Source organism: Schistocerca nitens, chromosome 1, assembly GCF_023898315.1.
Source record: "Schistocerca nitens isolate TAMUIC-IGC-003100 chromosome 1, iqSchNite1.1, whole genome shotgun sequence".
Lineage (NCBI taxonomy): Eukaryota > Metazoa > Arthropoda > Insecta > Orthoptera > Acrididae > Schistocerca > Schistocerca nitens.
In genome coordinates this window covers 385,404,847-385,423,789 of record NC_064614.1, presented here as the reverse complement: position 1 = coordinate 385,423,789, position 18,943 = coordinate 385,404,847, and the positions used below count along the sequence as shown (strand labels likewise).

Below are 18,943 nucleotides of genomic sequence, written 5' to 3'. Positions count from 1 at the left end.
CTAACCTGCAACCTCATTTACATAAGTATTGCTGGCGGAAGAGCATCCCTGGGGAGTATTGTATTTTTTACGTTTTACTTGAGGGCAGTTAGTAAAATGGACCAGTGTGGTTAAGGGGGTCTTGTATGCAGCGGTGTGCGGTGGGGGGTAATAGTTGTGGATTTAGGTGGGGGGTTTGTTTTATGATTATATTGCAGAGAATCTGTTTTGTTGCAGTTGGTTTTGAGCTGTAATGTGTGATTGAGTTTCATTTATTTTGTGTTTTTTATTTTTTGATGGATTTTTTTGGGAGGGGGAGGGGCGGGGGAGAAGTTTGGAGAGGGGGTTGGTGTTGGTAGGTTGGGGTGGTTTGGGAGGGTGGCTAACTAGTGTGTAGCGCAGGAATTTGTTTGTGGTAAGTATTTGTTTTTTTGGGTCTATTGTTCCTGAGTTGTGATGTTTTGTGTGGGTTTTGATGTGTTGTGGGTTCGGTTTTATTTATCGCAGTTGTAGGTGTTTGTTTTTTGATATCATTAGCTGTGGTTGACCTCTATATGTTAAGGGAAGTGTCGGATTCCAATTTTTGTTGTCGTAGATATGTGTGTTTTGGTATTGTCAGCTGTGGTTGACCTATATAGGTTAAGGGAAGTGTGATTCCAATTTTTGTTATTTTAGGTGTTGGTTTTGTGGCATCAATAGTTGCGGTCTGATTCTAATTTTTGTAGTTGTAGGTTTTTATGTTGTGGTACTGATCAAATGCGGAAGGTGAAGGGAAGTGACCAATTCCTGTGAATTTTGCGGATGTAGTGGAATGTGGGAATTTTGCGTTGTTTTTCACAGTTCTTTTGTCATCGTCTTGTGTGGTTTGGGATCATTGTGTGCATTTTTATATGTTTATATTTAGCTTGCTCCCACCATAAAACTCCCAATGTCCTGCGCCTGTCCCATTAGTTTGATTGTATTTTTGGAGAGAGATGTTATTGTTATATTTATATGTATTTTCATGTTTGTTGTCACGTTTGGGTAGTGACGTCATAGGCGCCATTTCGAGATGTGGAGAATGGTCATTTCCCCCATATTGATGACATCATGGGTCAAAGCAGCCGGGTGGAATCGGGTGCTTCTGTAATCCCAATTTGTATATGATAAAAAAGCACACCCTCTGTCCGCAATAATCAATCAGTCATATGAGCAAGACAACCTCTCTGGTGTGCTAAAGTATGCAGAGGTAAAACCACTACACAAAAAGAAGGATCAAGAGAGGATATGGGAATTACTGCCCCTTCTCTATCCTCCCAGTGCTATCCAAAGCATTTGAAAAAATAACTGCAGTCCAGATAACAAATTTTATTATGAAACATGGTGTTGTTCTTAAAAACCAATATGGGTTCCAAAATGGGAAAAGCACCACAAGTGCTATTGAGAATTCATTGAAAAAAATCTGCAAATCACTAGACAAAAGCAACAAAGCAGCAGGTATCTTCTGCAACCTTACAAAGGCATTCGATTCTGTGAATTACTTCATACTGCTTCATAAACTAAGACAGATAAGTCATCAGACAAAATGCCCTGCAGTGGCTCAAGTCTTATCTGACAAACAGGAAACAAAGGGTAATCGTAACATCTAATACCATAAATTATTCATTTCAGTGCGATACAATATCAGAAGGAGTCCCTCAAGGCTGAATTTTGGGGCCAATATTGTTTCTCTTTTACATAAATGATTTACCTCTTAATACTAATGCCCAGCCAGTCATGTTTGCTGATGATACTTCTGTACTCCTTGAAAAACAAAATTTGGAAGAAATTCCAGATGGTGTTATAAACACACTAAACAACCTAGATACATGGTTTCAACAAAATGGCCTTAAACTTAACTTTTCAAAGACCTTGTTTACACAATTTAGAGTCAAACAACCAAAAATCAGTGACATTAGCACTGTACATAAAAATCAAGTTGTGGACAAAGCTTAGTCCATTAAATTCTTGGGACTAAACATGGATAAAAATTTAACCTGGCAAGCACATATAGATTATTTAACTACAAAATTAAACAGCCATGCCCTTGCAATGCATATGACCTAACCTGCAGGAAAGTGGTGTACCACTTTTAATCCATAATTAGAAATGATTTAATTTTCGGGAAAATTTTATATATATATATTGGCCGTGCACCAAGGCATGTACACGATCAAAGGCAGAGCCACATGTGAAAGCACCCACGTGATTTACCAACTGACCTGCCTACACTGTGATGCATTGTATGTGGGAATGACCAGCAACAAACTGTCCATTCGCATGAATGGACACAGGCAGACAGTGTTTGTTGGTAATGAGGATCACCCTGTGGCTAAACATGCCTTGGTGCACGGCCAGCACATCTTGGTACAGTGTTACACCGTCCGGGTTATCTGGATACTTCCCACCAACACCAACCTATCCGAACGCCGGAGATGGGAACTTGCTCTTCAATATATCCTCTCTTCCCGTTACCCACCAGGCCTCAATCTCCGCTAATTTCAAGTTGCCGCCACTCATACCTCACCTGTCATTCAACATCATCTTTGCCTCTTCACTTCCGCCTCGACTGACATCTCTGCCCAAACCCTTTGTCTTTAAATATGTCTGCTTGTGTCTGTGTCTGTGTGGATGGATTTGTGCGTGCGAGCGGGTGTGTGCCTGTCCCTTTTTCCCCCCAGGGTGGGTCTTTCCGCTCCCGGGATTGGGGTGGCTCCTTGCCCTGTCCCTTGGGACCCGCATCCTTTCGTCTTTCCCTCTCCTTCCCCTCTTTCCTGGTGGGGCGGTGGTTTGTTGCGGAGGCTTGAATTTTGTGTGTGTGTTTGTGTTTGTTTGTGTGTCTGTCGGCCTGCCAGCGCTTTCGTTCGGTGGGTCGCATCGTCTTTGTTTTTGGGGGAGAGTGTGGGGAGTCATTCCGGTCCCGCGCAGGCAGACATATTGTGTCTGTGTGTGTGCGGATGGATGTGTGTGTGCGTGCGAGTGTATACCCGTCCTTTTTTCCCCCTAAGGTAAGTCTTTCCGCTCCCGGGATTGGAATGACTCCTTACACTCTCCCTTAAAACCCACATCCTTTCGTCTTTCCCTCTCCTTCCCTCTTTCCTGATGAGGCAACAGTTTGTTGCGAAAGCTTGAATTTTGTGTGTGTGTTTGTGTGTCTATCGACCTGCCAGCGCTTTCGTTCGGTAAGTCACATCATCTTTGTTTTTTTTATACACACACACACACACACACACACACATATATATATATATATATATATATATATATATATAAATTAATAGAGGGAAACATTCCACGTGGGAAAAATATATCTAAAAACAAAGATGATGTGACTTACCGAACGAAAGCGCTGGCAGGTCGATAGACACACAAACAAACACAAACACACACACAAAATTCAAGCTTTCGCAACAAACTGTTGCCTCATCAGGAAAGAGGGGAAGGAGAGGGAAAGACGAAAGGATGTGGGTTTTAAGGGAGAGGCTAAGTAGTCATTCCAATCCCGGGAGCGGAAAGACTTACCTTGGGGGAAAAAAGGACAGGTACACACTCGGACACACACACATATCCATCCACACATATACATCTACATCTACAGACACAAGCAGACATATTTAAAGACAAAGGGTTTGGGCAGAGATGTCAGTCGAGGCGGAAGTGAAGAGGTAAAGATGATGTTGAATGACAGGTGAGGTATGAGTGGCGGCAACTTGAAATTAGCGGAGATTGAGGCCTGGTGGGTAACGGGAAGAGAGGATATATTGAAGAGCAAGTTCCCATCTCCGGAGTTCGGGTAGGTTGGTGTTGGTGGGAAGTATCCAGATAAGCCGGACGGTGTAACACTGTGCCAAGATGTGCTGGCCGTGCACCAAGGCATCTTTAGCCACAGGGTGATCCTCATTACCAACAAACACTGTCTGCCTGTGTCCATTCATGCGAATGGACAGTTTGTTGCTGGTCATTCCCACATAGAATGCATCACAGTGTAGGCAGGTCAGTTGGTAAAACACGTGGGTGCTTTCACATGTGGCTCTGCCTTTGATCGTGTACACCTTCCGGGTTACAGGACTGGAGTAGGTGGAGGTGGTGGTGGGAGGGTGCATGGGACAGGTTTTACACCGGGGACGGTTACAAGGATAGGAGCCAGAGGGTAGGGAAGGTGGTTTGGGGATTTCATAGGGATGAACTAACAGGTTACGAAGGTTAGGTGGACGGCGGAAAGACACTCTTGGTGGAGTGGGGAGGCTGTCATGAAGGATGGATCTCATTTCAGGGCAGGATTTGAAGAAGTCGTATCCCTGCTGGAGAGCCACATTCAGAGTCTGGTCCAGTCCCGGAAAGTATCCTGTCACAAGTGGGGCACTTTTGTGGTTCTTCTGTGGGGGATTCTGGGTTTGAGGGGATGAGGAAGTGGCTCTGGTTATTTGCTTCTGTACCAGGTCGGGAGGGTAGTTGCGAGATGCGAAAGCTGTTGTCAGGTTGTTGGTGTAATGGTTCAGGGATTCCAGACTGGAGCAGATTCGTTTGCCATGAAGACCTAGGCTGTAGGGAAGGGACCGTTTGATGTGGAATGGGTGGCAGCTGTCGTAATGGAGGTACTGCTGCTTGTTGGTGGGTTTGATGTGGACGGACGTGTGAAGCTGGCCATTGGACAGGTGGAGGTCAACGTCAAGGAAAGTGGCATGGGATTTGGAGTAGGACCAGGTGAATCTGATGGAACCAAAGGAATTGAGGTTGGAGAAGAAATTCTGAAGTTCTTCTTCACTGTGAGTCCAGATCATGAAGATGTCATCAATAAATCTGTACCAAACTTTGGGTTGGCAGGCCTGGGTAACCAAGAAGGCTTCCTCTAAGCGACCCATGAATAGGTTGGCGTACGAGGGGGCCATCCTGGTACCCATGGCTGTTCCCTTTAATTGTTGGTATGTCTGGCCTTCAAAAGTGAAGAAGTTGTGGGTCAAGATGAAGCTGGCTAAGGTGATGAGGAAAGAGGTTTTAGGTAGGGTGGCAGGTGATCGGCGTGAAAGGAAGTGCTCCATCGCAGCGAGGCCCTGGACGTGCGGGATATTTGTGTATAAGGAAGTGGCATCAATGGTTACAAGGATGGTTTCCGGGGGTAACAGATTGGGTAAGGATTCCAGGCGTTCGAGAAAGTGGTTGGTGTCTTTGATGAAGGATGGGAGACTGCATGTAATGGGTTGAAGGTGTTGATCTATGTAGGCAGAGATACGTCCTGTGGGGGCCTGGTAACCAGCTACAATGGGGCGGCCGGGATGATTGGGTTTGTGGATTTTAGGAAGAAGGTAGAAGGTATGGGTGCGGGGTGTCTGTGGGGTCAGGAGGTTTATGGAGTCAGGTGAAATGTTTTGCAGGGGGCCTAAGGTTCTGAGGATTCCTTGAAGCTCCGCCTGGACATCGGGAATGGGGTTACCTTGGCAAACTTTGTATGTGGTGTTGTCTGAAAGCTGACGCAGTCCCTCAGCCACATACTCCCGACGATCAAGTACCACGGTCATGGAACCCTTGTCCACCGGAAGAATGACGATGGATCGGTCAGCCTTCAGATCACGGATAGCCTGGGCTTCAGCAGTGGTGATGCTGGGAGTAGGATTAAGGTTTTTTAAGAAGGATTGAGATGCAAGGCTGGAAGTCAGAAATTCCTGGAAGGTTTGGAGAGGGTGATTTTGAGGAAGAGGAGGTGGGTCCCGCTGCGACGGATAATCTGCTTCCACCACATCGCTTAAAACTCTACCAACAGATACTCCAGTGCATGGAAATGAAAATTTAAAATAAACTCACAGGTAGAGATGTACTGAGGATTGAGGTAGATTCACTGAAGAGAAAACTATATGATCTCCTGGTGGAAACATGATACTATTCAACTGCGGAATTTATGAATGATGAAATCATCATTTGAATAGTGTGACTGTTTAATATTATAGCATTGTATACAATATTGTACATAATGTATTGTTACATCATAAGAAAAACAATTTAATAATATTACTATGTCCAATATCAACCTGTACTGGTAAAAAGTAGTGTTAGGGAATTAAGTATATCATATGGGTAAAAACTGATGTTTTTCCTATACAGCATGATCGGATGATCTGTAAATGTATGTTAAGAAACGAATAAAATACAAATAGGCCACAAAAGTAACACCAAGTGCTGTAGTCTTCTTGCTAAACTTAAATATTTATTTGTAAAATAGGAAAGCAGTTCTGAAAATATGAGCATGGAAAGCATTTCAGTGAAAGAGAATTTAGGTGTTACGAAGTATTCTTCAAAGGTATTTTCCTGGGATGTAGCCTTGTACACAACTGGCACGTGGATGAGAAGCAGTTTAGACAAAATAAGGCAAGATTCTGACATGCACACAACACTGAAGATTACTTGATAACTAATGAGGAAGCATTGTATCGATCTGGGAAGAAAAGAAATTTATGGTATATCTTGAGTACAAGAAGGTATTGCTAATAGGACACATCCTGAGGCACCAAGAAAGTGTCACTTTGGTAATAGCGCAAAGTACAACGTTGTGGAAAGGGAGTGGAGGACAGTGTCCATATAAGAAGACAAATGCTCAACAACTAAGCATATTAAAATACTTGTAGGCTACTGTAAACATGCAAGATGAAGAGATTTGGACAGGATAAATAAACATGCATCAACCCGGTATTCGGTCTGAAGACCACACCACCATTTGTAAACACACTGTGTAGGCCAACCTATTCCTTTATGTGCTATAACGTCATACAAGTGCAACAATATTAAGCTGAGTATGGACATAAATGAATACTTTCTATGAAACTCATCATACAGGTACTGTGACATTCAAAATCATATCATTCAGAATCATATTGGAGACATAAATGTGCGCTTATGCTTGACATCTAAAACCTCCATTAGCGAATTCCACAGCTACCAAGTCGTGCCACTTTACTATAAAACATTTATGTTAGGTACTTACTTTCACTCTGTCGTTGCGAATCTTTTCTATAAATTCTGTCCGTTCATCCGACGTTGACTTTTTCAATTCTGACTTGTTTACTGATTCATGTGTTGTTTTCAGTTTCTTTGACGGACTGCCAGACGACATTTTCACCACGATTTCTGAAACGGCTGAATTGGTACGAATTACTAACAATGAGCGGACAGAAAGGTTGTAATTGTACATGCCCCTTCCACATAATTTCAACAATAACAATGACTTATGGCCAAGAGCAATAGTGTTTGGTCTTAGGATCTCTCATGCGAGCTTATTCCCGGTGCCCATCACCTTAAGATTATATAAACAATTCCACGTGCTATTTGTTGGTTCTGTTTCTGTCATGCGCAGCGCCAAATTTTATAGAGAAAAATTAACCTGAATATCCGAGCCACACTTCCCAAGCATATGATTTGTTTTTGTGTTAAGGTGTTTTGTCTGCAAAACAAAACCGAAGTATGTTTTCTTTACATAAATAAATATTAATAACAAACCTTACGAACACAAACCCACTTACGCAATTTCACGCTTCGTGCTTCTGTTTATGACGTCATTAGAAAAAATGGAATTATGGGATGTCAGTACGCTATCATTGTTTTATCGTTTCGTTCTCCTGATGGAATTGAGTGTTATGCTAGAGGACTGGTTCTTGTCAACACACCTTCAAGACAAGTTTTACGACAGAAAAAACGGATCTGTATCTACTGAAAAAGGGAACGAAGTTATTTCTTAAAGAGGAGAAATATGTGTTCCAGATTTTTATTGTCGGTTTTGTGAGGTTATGAGGTCCCAAGTGATCGGTAATTATGTACTCGGAGTATTGGACTGTGTGTTCGTAGATTCAAAGTCTCGACAATATCTTATTCTTATAAATCATTTCATGCTGTAAACCACTGTTCGAAACGTTAATTTACAAACCAGTATCAACCAACCAATCATGGCGAGGGAGGTCACGTGGTACAGGTCGTCGTGGCGTTTTAGCTTTCAGCTGCTCCGAGAGGCAGCTGCAGGTCGGCTGCTGTGATGGGAGGACAGAAGTGTCGCGAAATCTCTTTGTTTTTTTATCTGTTTAAATATTGATTTAGATGTCTCTTGGAGCACCTTAGAACGTTCCGTAAAATGACCATAATAGTTTTTTTGATAGATACCTCAGCTTCTATGAATCAAAGAGCTTATTTAGGTGGACGCCCAACCTTACTCGATGTTGCTAAAGGCGCTGTAGAGACATTCGTTAAGGTACGTTTCCCCTTGTAAACAAATTATTCCTCACGTAGCGGTAACTCGAATTTCAGTAAATTTTATTGTCTCCAGGTACGTCAAAGATCTCCAGAAAGTAGAGGTGACAGATACATGCTATTAACGTTTGAAGAACCGCCTTCAAATATAAAGGTAAGAAAAAGGAAATATTATCACTTAGCAAAATCGTATATCGCTAGTTTTTGCATGCTGTTGCTCTACGTGAAAGTGGTTTGCCTTTGATGAGTGGGTACATGTTGTCAAAATTTTTCAGACTCAACTTGACATCCGTATTCTAACTTGTCGTATCATTGCATCTTTGAACGTTGATATTCTCTGTAATTGAATGAGATGGGCATTTGTTCTCACCGGGATGCGAAGGGGAGTTGTTTTCTGCTGTAAACAAATTGAAATTTTGCTCGAAACGCAGTTGTTAAGTTTATTATACAGTCTGTTTTCGCTGTCAAATAATAGACGGGGAAAACATCAAAAATCGTCATTTGTATTGCAACAGCGCTCCCTGCATAAAAAATATTCAATTTTTTTCATCGGTGTTGGACTGTATTTGAACGATTGTATTCATTAGAAGAAAGCTCTGCGGTTTATCTGATAGGGAATAATTAGATCTTAGGTTATTTTTCCAACAAATCTATAACATTGGTAACCCATAATGACTGGTGTATGCATTTATCAACATAAAACGTGTGGACATGTAAATTTTAAGTGTGTTAAAGTGTTGAGATAAAATGATAAAAGAACTGTCTGTTTTTCCTGTATGCACACCCCATAAAAAAATCATAAAATTAGATATTTGGGATCAGCAGTACGACATATACAGAAGGCCCAACTTATTAAATGTAAACATTGTTACTCTGTTATGGGCTACTGCCCAGCCATTGTTAAGGTTTAAAGTTTATGGACCTTCAACATAGGTGTTGGAACTAATGTCAAGGCAGTTTTATTTACATGTAGACTTGTACTCTTTGAAGAACATAAGAGGGGTACTTCTTTGTGTACTGTATGTTTGTTTCTTTTTGTACCATTCACAAATGTAGTAACTGAAGAATGACTGTTCATTGTGAGCCTTATTTTCCTTCTGCTGGCAACATGATCTCTATATATGGTGCTAAAAAATGTGCTTAGTGTTTTTCCGTGAAATAAAAATCTTGATTTTGAGGAGGTTCTAATAAGGTGTATTCATTCATTCATTAATCTGTCCATTGACAGTTTTCATAGTCTAGGTGTAGTCAGGACATGGGCCCTAAACAATTTGTACATACAAGTTAATATAACACGGACAAGTCTGATTTAGTCCAAATGTAATTCATCACCATTGTATAAACATGTATAGCATCTTTTCATTGAGTGTCTACTAGATTTATCAACATGTCATTTTGTCATGAGGCTTGTTAGCTTGAAATAACCATTCACACTACCGTTTGTGTATGGTTGATATCCCTTGATAGAATGAGCTGATATGTGTCCAACAGATTTGAGCAGTATTCTTGTAAGACCATGAAATTTTTTGCATGCAGTTTCTTTTATAAACAAAACAGTGGTTTCCTGGAAAGCTAACAATGAATTATAACCTGCTCTTTGCATTACTGTTAGTTTATGTGGGTGTTCCGATAGTGTGTATGTCTGTTCAATAAACATACACTCCCGAATATTAGTATGAAATAACTGCCTTTAGTTGTGACTTGTTAATGCTGTAGTCAAAGGATAACTGTAGCCTGAAAAAAAAGCTGGAGACCACATTACGAAATAGGTCATTAGTCAATAACATGAACACTACTACAGTCCTCACTGCTACATCAGGTATTACTTCTGTCAACAAATGATGTAAAATTAAGAGTCCGCAATCATAATTACACCAGACAATGTAATACTCAGTCTTTATTGCTTTTTTGTGATAGGAACTGGTTTTAAAGTTTCCTATACAATAAAAGGTGATCATCATGGGGTATTATACTGCTCTGTGTGTGTGTGTGTGTGTGTGTGTGTGTGTGTGTGTGTGTGTGTGTAAAAAGACTCAATTTAGAACAAGATAAGTGATCAGTTTTTATTGTCAAAAGTAATAACACATTCACTCTTAATCATACACGCATAGGCGTTGTCAGCATCTTTGCATGGATGATCTACTGTAAACTTTAGCAGGAAATTTTCAATTCTGTCTCAAAACTGGCTAGATATCAATACTACGAAAAGGTGAGATTGTTGCTCACCGTATAGCAGAGATGCTGATAGGCACAACAAATAGTCTGTCAAACAATTAAACTGTCAGCCAAAAGGCTTTAAACAGAATTTTACACACATACCACATTCTCTGGCTGTTGAGGCCAGACTGCGAGCAGTAGTGCATGATGGGAGAAGCAGTCTGAATCTGGGTGGTGGGGGTAAGGAGGAGACTGGGGCAGGTAGGTGGAGGGATAGCAGGGTGGAGGGCGGTAAAGTTAGTTATCGTATAGGAATGTATTTTCTTTAGGTGCCTGTGGTACTGAATCGAAATTTTTGAGCACACAGAATCAGTAAATCACCGTGGATTCTTTTATCCATGGAACTGGTATAGTGTGTGTGTGTGTGTGTGTGTGTGTGTGTGTGTGTGTGAAGAATGCAATTTTGCGTTATCTATGTTATTGAAATACACGCAGGTTTCCATGGTGAAACTTACTTTGTTGCACTCTGTAGTTCCAATAATTGAACTCCAAATGTGTTATCGGATTGTGCCACAAATAAAGGAGTGAAATACGGCAGTAGTTCTGTGGACCAGCTCTACATTTTTTAATGAAACAAATGTCTCACAAAAGGGTCATAGTTCCTTTAAGGCAGTCTGCCTAGTTAATGTAAGTTCATGCCTAGCTAGAACTGCAATATTGTACACAATTTCATGAAGCCAAAATACAAGCTCTAAGGCACCTGATTTTCCTGATGTTGAGAATAGTGTGCCAGTATCAACTCTCCCCCTTAACCCCACACAAACTCTTTTCTATGAAATCAATTGGATATTGAAAGAAAATTGCTAATAGAAACAGATCTAGTAGCTGGACTGGTTGAACATCACAGTTCCTATTTTATATACTTCCCACTAATCTCATACCTATGAACTGACTTACAGTGGTAGAACTAGGCTTCCTTACATTTACAATTTGTTGTGAGTGGCAAAATATGTGATAGGCCTAAGTGAAAGGAAAAAATTCATTGAACCAACTGAGGAATGAATCCCATGTTTTAAGAGTTATAGTATGATGCAGTCACTATCTCATACTATGAGAACTTTTTGAAAAAAAAATCATCTTATAAAAATTCATTTCAGTTAGCAGCAATTTTTCACAACTGTAAGCCTCCCCCCCCCCCCCCCACTCCAATGTGTAGTCAGTGAAACACAGCTGACTTGCAGTACATACACTTGAGCTTAGAATATTATTCCCATATACAGTGTGTATTCTTCTGTGTGAATATTTTACGAGCCATTTAATGGTGTGTGCTGGGTGTTACATCTGGTGCAGCTAGCTTTCCCCCAGCTTCATTTGTATATGGCGCATGGGTTGGTTGAGTTAATGTTACTAGACTCTTACTGGAACATTCACTCTCAGAATGTCAACAGTAAACTTCTCAGTGAAGGGCCATGCCTCCCTTGCAGTGTCTGCCACTAGAGTTTGTTGAGACTCTCCTTATTTCTCACACCCTGCGACGAAACACATGGCTCTTCCTTGGATCTTCTCTATCTCCTCTACCTCTCCTGCTAATCCAACCCTGTAAGGTTCTCAGGCTAAGAAACAATACTGAAGAACCAGTCTTAAGTTTTATGTAAGGCACTGCTTTCATGGGTGAATTTCCTAAATATACTGTGAATCCCAGCCCCACAGTTGTTCTATGGTCATTCGTCTTTAGGTCTGTCCAGATGGTTTTTGCTAAGTACTTCACTTGGTACTGTTTCTAATGGCTTGTTACTGCTAGTGTAATCAGACAGTTGAGGATTTATTCACCTACATATGAGCAAGACATTACATTTATTTACGTTCAGAGTTAGCTACCAATCCTCGCACCAATAGTAGAGCCTCTGTAAATCTTCCTTAGATGATTGTCAGTGAGTTATTTTTCTCCATCCATGCCCCCTCATACCCTTCTTATATGGTTTTTGTGCCGTCCGATTGAAAGTGGTATGGGAGGGAATATGGTACATTGACATAATTATAGAATATCTTGATGTAGATATAAATTTTCATCAACACTGGGTTTGTAGATAAGTCTTTAATGTTTGGAACCTGTCAACTTTAGGAAATACGGAAGCATCCGATCCCGCCCGTCTGCTTTGACACATGACGTCACAAATATAACTGTAACGAGCATAAACCACAATTCCAATATGGCGCATATAAAGTCTGTACGTACACATTATGAGGACGAAAATACATCGAGAAACAAACACACACACTTTCCACAAAAAGCCTAATGACACTAACGGGACAAGCGCGGGAAATGGGGTGTTTTTCGGTGTGGGCAAACTTAATATAAACAAATTTAGACCCCAACCCCCATACAAAACGACGAAAAAAACCGACATCGCAAAACTCCCCAAATACCACTAAACACAATATCATCTGGAATCGGACACTTCCTTTGACCTATATAGCTCAACAGCAGCTCCCGATCCCATAAATTAGGGTCAAACACTTCCCTTGGTCTGTATAGCTCAAAAACATCTCTCGATACCAATATCAACATACACAGCCACACACTGGGATCGAACACTTCCCTTGACCTGCGCACTGTTAATTTTATCCGTCATATCCATTCCTGAACAAAAACAACAACCGATTAATTTGACTAAAATTACCAAACGATGTACAGCGAACAACACTAAATTAACCTTCACACAAAATCGTTAACTCACTGAAACGAATTCCACTAGAAAACAGACCCGACACTCAAACAGAGCCCATTACACCATACAAACGAAAACCCTGAACATACCACCAGAGAGCACAACAAACCACAACACGACAACATCTACAAACACGCCACACTCACAAACCAAACTCCGCGCCGTCATGACGTCACACACAACACCCTTACGTCACGGGTCAAAGCCGCTGCGTGGGATCGGACGCTTCTGTCGACCCCAACTTTACAGTAAGTAGCAATCTATCTTTTGTTTTTATTGTTGTTATAACCAGGAGTTCCCATTGTTTGATAAATACCTCAAAATATACAGAAACGTAGGTTATGTAACTGTGCTTTGAGAGGTTAGGATAGGTGTTCAGATGTTTTCACTTCACCACAATTGCATTTATCACTAGAAAATAAATATTTATCATACTGCTTTTGCCAATTAACTGTATGATGTATATGTGTTAAAGCAAAATCAATTTTGTTTTCTACCTTTTATTTAGGCTGGATGGAAGGAAAATTTAGCAACATTTATGAATGAACTTAAGAATTTAAACTGTGTGGGAATGACCACAATGGGTGCTGCCTTAAAACATGCATTTGATGTATTGAATATTAATCGAATGCAGACTGGCATTGATACTTATGGACAAGGGCGTTGTCCTTTCTTTTTAGAACCTTCAGTGATCGTAGTCATCACTGATGGAGGAAAACTTTCAAACAACAGTGGTGTCCAAGAGGATGTAAGTATACACCCCACCCATCTACCTGCCCTCACACAAATAAAAAATTTGTACAGTTTTCATTTTGTGTCTACTTTAATGAAAGTGAATGTTACATGTACAGAACCTGCTTATCGAGTTTCCTTGTACCGAAGGTTATTTTAGTTCATTTCATACATTTGAAACTTCCGTGTCTATTACAGTTCAATTTGCCTATGCATTCCCCAATACCTGGCTCTGAACTGACAAGGGAACCATTCCGTTGGGACCAACGGCTATTTTCACTTGTTCTTAGACTGGCAGGAACCCCTGCTATTGACAGGGATATTGGACTCGTACCCAGTGACTGCTCTCCAATAGATGCCATGTGTGAAGTAACTGGAGGTATGTGACTTCTGAATATTCTGCTACCATTTATTTTGCATATACTGTGGCACATATAAGAAATGATGTTTGTTGCTGTTAGTAGTGAGTACGCAACTTTGAAACTATCATTACCAGAGTAGCTTACTATTAGGTGTAACCTCCAAGGTGTACAACTTTGTTTCTGCCGTTTTTTTTCCCCAACATTTGAGGCCTTAATGAAACAAATTGGTTACACATGTATCATTCAAAGTATTTTCAATCGCTGGCCACTACTTTCTCCAGTCCTTCGGGCAGTGTACGAATCCCATGTCGAAAAAATTTTTCATCTTTTGAAGCAATCCATTAATCAATCCAATTTGTGACTTCTTCATAAGATCGCAAGTGTTGGTCAGCTAGGTCATGCGCCATTGATGTAGGTAATAGTCAGAGGGAGCAATATCCAGAGAATACGGTGGGCGAGGTAGAACTTCTCATTTACATGTTTCCAAGTACGTTTTGATCTCTTTTGCAACCTGGGGTCGAGCATTGTTGTGCTGCAAAAATCACTTTATCATGCCTCTCACAGTATTGCGGCCATTTGTGTTTCAATGCTCTGCTCCAACGCATTAATTGTGTTTGATAAAGAGCGCGTGTGATTGTTTCACTTGGTTTTAACACTTCGTAATACAAGACGTCGAGCTGGTCCCACCAAATGCAGAGCAAGATCTTGGGGCTGTGATATTGGGTTTGGCCGTCAACATGGGAGCATGGCCGGGATATCCCCAAGATTTTTTGCGTTGAGGGTTATCGTAATGAACCCATTTTTCATCCCTGGTCACAATGTGATGCAGAAATCGTTTCCGTTTTTGCCTCTGAAGCAACTGTTCACAAACGCCGTTCAATGTCTCTTCATTTCAGCTCATACAAGACCCAAGTTCCTTCCTTCCGAATCATGCCCATAGCCTTGAGACATTTTGAAATGGCTTGCTGTGTCACTCCCACTAATCGGGCCAATTCTTCTTGAGTTTGATGCAGAGTCTCCACTCTGCAATGTTTCCAATTCTGCATCTTTGAAAACATTCTCTCTTCCACCACTATGCCGGTCTACAATATTAAAATCATCGTTCTTGAAGTGTTGAAACCACTCAAGACACATTCTTCCACTAATAGCGTCCTTACCATATGTACTTGAGAGCATGCGATGGGACTCGGCCACTGTTTTCTTAATATTGAAACAAACTGGTAACAACTCCCACAACTGACAAGAATTGGGCTCGTAAACTGACATTTTCAATCAAGAACAACTTTATGATGCAGACACAAATCAACTAATGTCTTAATGAGGTTATGTTGACCGAGGTCCAAGCTAATTGCCTGACGTCTGCAATCTCTTTCTTTCGACCACTGCTTATCATTGTCGCCACCTATCGCCAAACGGCGGAAGCAAAGTTGTACACCTTGTATTGAGAAACTACATGTTAATAATGTCTTTAACCTCATGCCAAATATTGTAAATGCAGTTTTTTCTGGAGTAGTGAAAAAATTAATAGAACCCACATTAAATGTAGTAACTATACAAGTATTCAGATCACTGTGTATGTTAGACAGTCATCTGTTTTATTAATAAAAATCATAATACAGTAGACTAACATATGAAGCACTGACTTCTGCTACTGATGCAAAAATAAATATCACTGTAATAAGAGATCAAATAAGTACCATACTGTTTTTAGAAGCTTGTTTTACATAAATAGTATCAAAGTAATCCTGTACCTATACACTGAGGTGTCAAAAGTTACAGGATTCCTCCAAATATCATGTTGGAACTCCTTTTTCCCAGTGTAGTGCAGCTGCTCATCGGGGGATGGACACGGCAAGTCTTTGCAAGTCCCCTGTTGAATACTGAGCCCTGCTGCCTCTATAGCCCTTCATAATTGCAAGAGTTGCAGGTGCAGGATTTTGTGTACTAACTGACCTCCGATTGTGTTTCATAAATGTTAGATGGGATTCATGTCGGATGACGGTTTGCCAAATCATTCGTTTGAATTGTCCAGAATGTTCTTCAAACCAATCGTGAAAAAGTGTGGCCTGTGACATGCTACATTGTCATCCATAAAAATTCCATCATTGTTTGGGACATGTAAGTCCATGGATGGCTCTAAATAGTCTCCATATAGGTGAACATAACCATTTCCCATTAGTGATTGGTTCAGTTGGAACAGAGCACCAAGTCCACACCATTATGGAGCCACCACCAGCTTTCAGTGCCTTGTCAACAAATCGAGTCCATGGTTTCATGGGGTCTACACCACACTTAAACCCTACCATCAGCTCTTACCAACTAAAATCAGGACTCATTTGACGAGGCCACAGTTTTCCAGTCATCTAGGGTCCTACGGATGTGGTCACAAACCCAGGAGAGGTACTGCAGGCAATATCATGCTGTTAGGAAAGGCACTCATGTCAGTCATCTGCTGCCATAGCTCATAAATGCCAAATTTTGCTGTGTTATCCTAACAGATATGTTTGTCATACGCCCCACAGCTGTTTCACACAGTGCTGCTTGTCTGTAAGCACTAACAGCTCTAGGTAAACACCAGTGTTCCGTCATTAAGTGAAGGCCACTGGCCACTGGCCACTGGTCACTTTGACACTGTGAATCTCAGAATATTCACTTCCCTAACGATTTCTGAAATGGGATCTCACATGGCTAGGTCCAACGAACTACAATTCTGCATTAAAAGTCTATTAATTCTTGTTGTGTGGCCAGAATGTCGTTGGAGACCTTTTCACATCAATCACCTTAGTACAAATGATAGCTCCGCCAAATCAGTGCCCTTTAATACCTTTTGTGTGCAATACTAATGCCTTCTGTATATGTGCATATTGCCATCCCATGACTTTTGTCACCTCAGTGTATACCATGACCAGCCATTCAGTATCCATTTCTGTATATACTCATTCCTTCTGATGGTCCCATTCATGAAGATCTTCACCTACGCACATCCAAGCTGTTACTGCATGCTTTCTAATGCCATCCATCCACTTTCCATTAGGTCACTGTATCTCTCTCTTAATTTATCTCTGGGAATCCAGCTAAGAACCCTTTGATTCATCTGCCAATAATTCATCTGGTTACATGTGTGACCAATCTCCATTTCATTCTCTTTATGGTCATGATTACCTCTTCCTTCGTCTATTCATTTTTCTCTCTTTCCGAGCTATCACCAATTTTAATATATTGGTATGCTTGCGACAGCATGAATACCTAAAATGTTCAAGGGCCGCAAATAAAAATGGGGTTTTCCCGTGCTCATACCTCGGGTTTTGTTGGTGATAATGAGGTACGATCAGATGTTTGGGTTAGCCATAGGGCTAGGAACCATTTGTATACCCAACAGAAGGATCGTCTTTGTGTTACTATCGTACAGTACAAGGTCAAAGTATGAATATTACTTACACACTTTCTCCTGTTTAGGCAAATGGAGCAAATCAGTTGGTTCTTTCTTTATTTGTTGTGATGTAAAAAGACAGCTATGCACACCAAATGGGCAAAATTTTTAAAATGTGTTCCTAAGATCCTGATCTTAAACAACCTTGAAAATTTCATTGATGTATTTCTCCATTTCTAAGATATGGAGGATCAAAGCAACCCTTCTACATGAAAAATCCGCGATGAGGCAAAATCCAAGTAATAAGTAACTGCACAAGTTGCTCCAATTTGAACAGTATATTTTCTGAGCTATCTCCCAGGGTTTCAAAAATCTTTGTCCGGTATTGAGAAACACTCCAAAAACATTTTTTAACTAAAATCCGGCTGCAGATTCCAAGACAGCTATACACTGCCAGTAGCTGTAATTTTTGTGACGTAGTCCTGAGATCCTAAGCTTGAACAACCTTTAAAATTTTCTTCATTATTTATCCGTTTCTGAGATTACAGAGGTTCACGTTTATCCACTTGTAAAAAAAAAAAAAAAAAAAATGTGAGGCACAAATGTAGTTTATAAAGTGACATAGCACAGAGAAATATGCTGTAAAGTGTGCCTGTTATCATCTGGGAACCCCATGTTGTTGTACTGAAGCACAAGCATAATTTTTTTGCATGTGAAATTCTGTCTGGGGTATAATAATGGTTTTACATTATTTCAATTCCACATAAGTAAACTATCTCAGTTTTACTGACCAGTACATTTGTTTTCTTGTTAGTTACATGCTCTGCTGCCACAGGGAAAAGGAGGGAACCAGCAGAAAAATGCCCCTATTGGATTGCAAAAAATGTGAATTTTCCTGTTTATTTAAAAGTCTCTGTCTTAAAAGTGTGGTACCAGCTGCCTCACTCTACCTTCCTCAGCACCTTTAGAAACTTTTTCAAAAATTTTGGAATGCAAATATACCCACACTTTTTTGTGCTGTGAGAGGAGGAGCCAGTGGCAGTGGGGAAAAGACAAAGAAGTAATAAATACTGGAATATAGCAGACACTGGTTGTTGCAGAAAGAACGAAGGAGACAGTGGCATTGTGAGAGAAAGAGAGGCACACAGTGGCAGAGGAACATAATTGAAAATGACAGTATAGTGCTAGGAAAAAAGTGGAGACAATGGGGGGGGGGGGGGGGGGATAAAATTAAGAGAAAGTGGAAGTGGGTGAGAGCCATTGATGAGAGACAGAGTCTATGATAATAACAATGAGGAAGAGAGAGATAGTGACAGTGAGGAGAGAGAAGCAGTGGGAAGAAATGAGATAGTAGCAGTAAGAGAGAGCAA

The 18,943-nt window shown here is 40.8% G+C and overlaps 2 protein-coding genes across 10 annotated transcripts in view; one reads left to right on the top strand and one right to left on the bottom strand.

Moving 5' to 3' along the window:
- Positions 1-7,612, bottom strand: part of LOC126249200 (deoxyribodipyrimidine photo-lyase) — a 115,755-nt gene extending 108,143 nt beyond the window's left edge. For 4 of the 9 annotated variants that reach the window (XR_007545601.1, XR_007545602.1, XM_049950856.1 and 1 more), the window contains exon 1: positions 6,971-7,320. Coding sequence is in view for 7 of the 9 variants with exons in the window: in XM_049950856.1 (XP_049806813.1) it covers positions 6,971-7,177 (207 nt within the window). In the remaining 2 variants the exon portion in view is untranslated. Of the gene's footprint in view, positions 1-6,970; positions 7,321-7,482 lie in introns of those variants that run through there. The other 5 variants (XM_049950891.1, XM_049950876.1, XM_049950884.1 and 2 more) reach the window with 3 other exon arrangements.
- LOC126249188 (integrator complex subunit 6-B) overlaps positions 7,558-18,943 on the top strand; it is a 33,898-nt gene continuing 22,512 nt past the window's right edge. The window contains exons 1-4 of the mRNA XM_049950846.1: positions 7,558-8,224; positions 8,300-8,377; positions 13,618-13,857; positions 14,040-14,220. Of these exons, the coding sequence (XP_049806803.1) occupies positions 8,108-8,224; positions 8,300-8,377; positions 13,618-13,857; positions 14,040-14,220 (616 nt within the window). The 5' untranslated portion in view covers positions 7,558-8,107. The remainder of the gene's footprint in view (positions 8,225-8,299; positions 8,378-13,617; positions 13,858-14,039; positions 14,221-18,943) is intronic.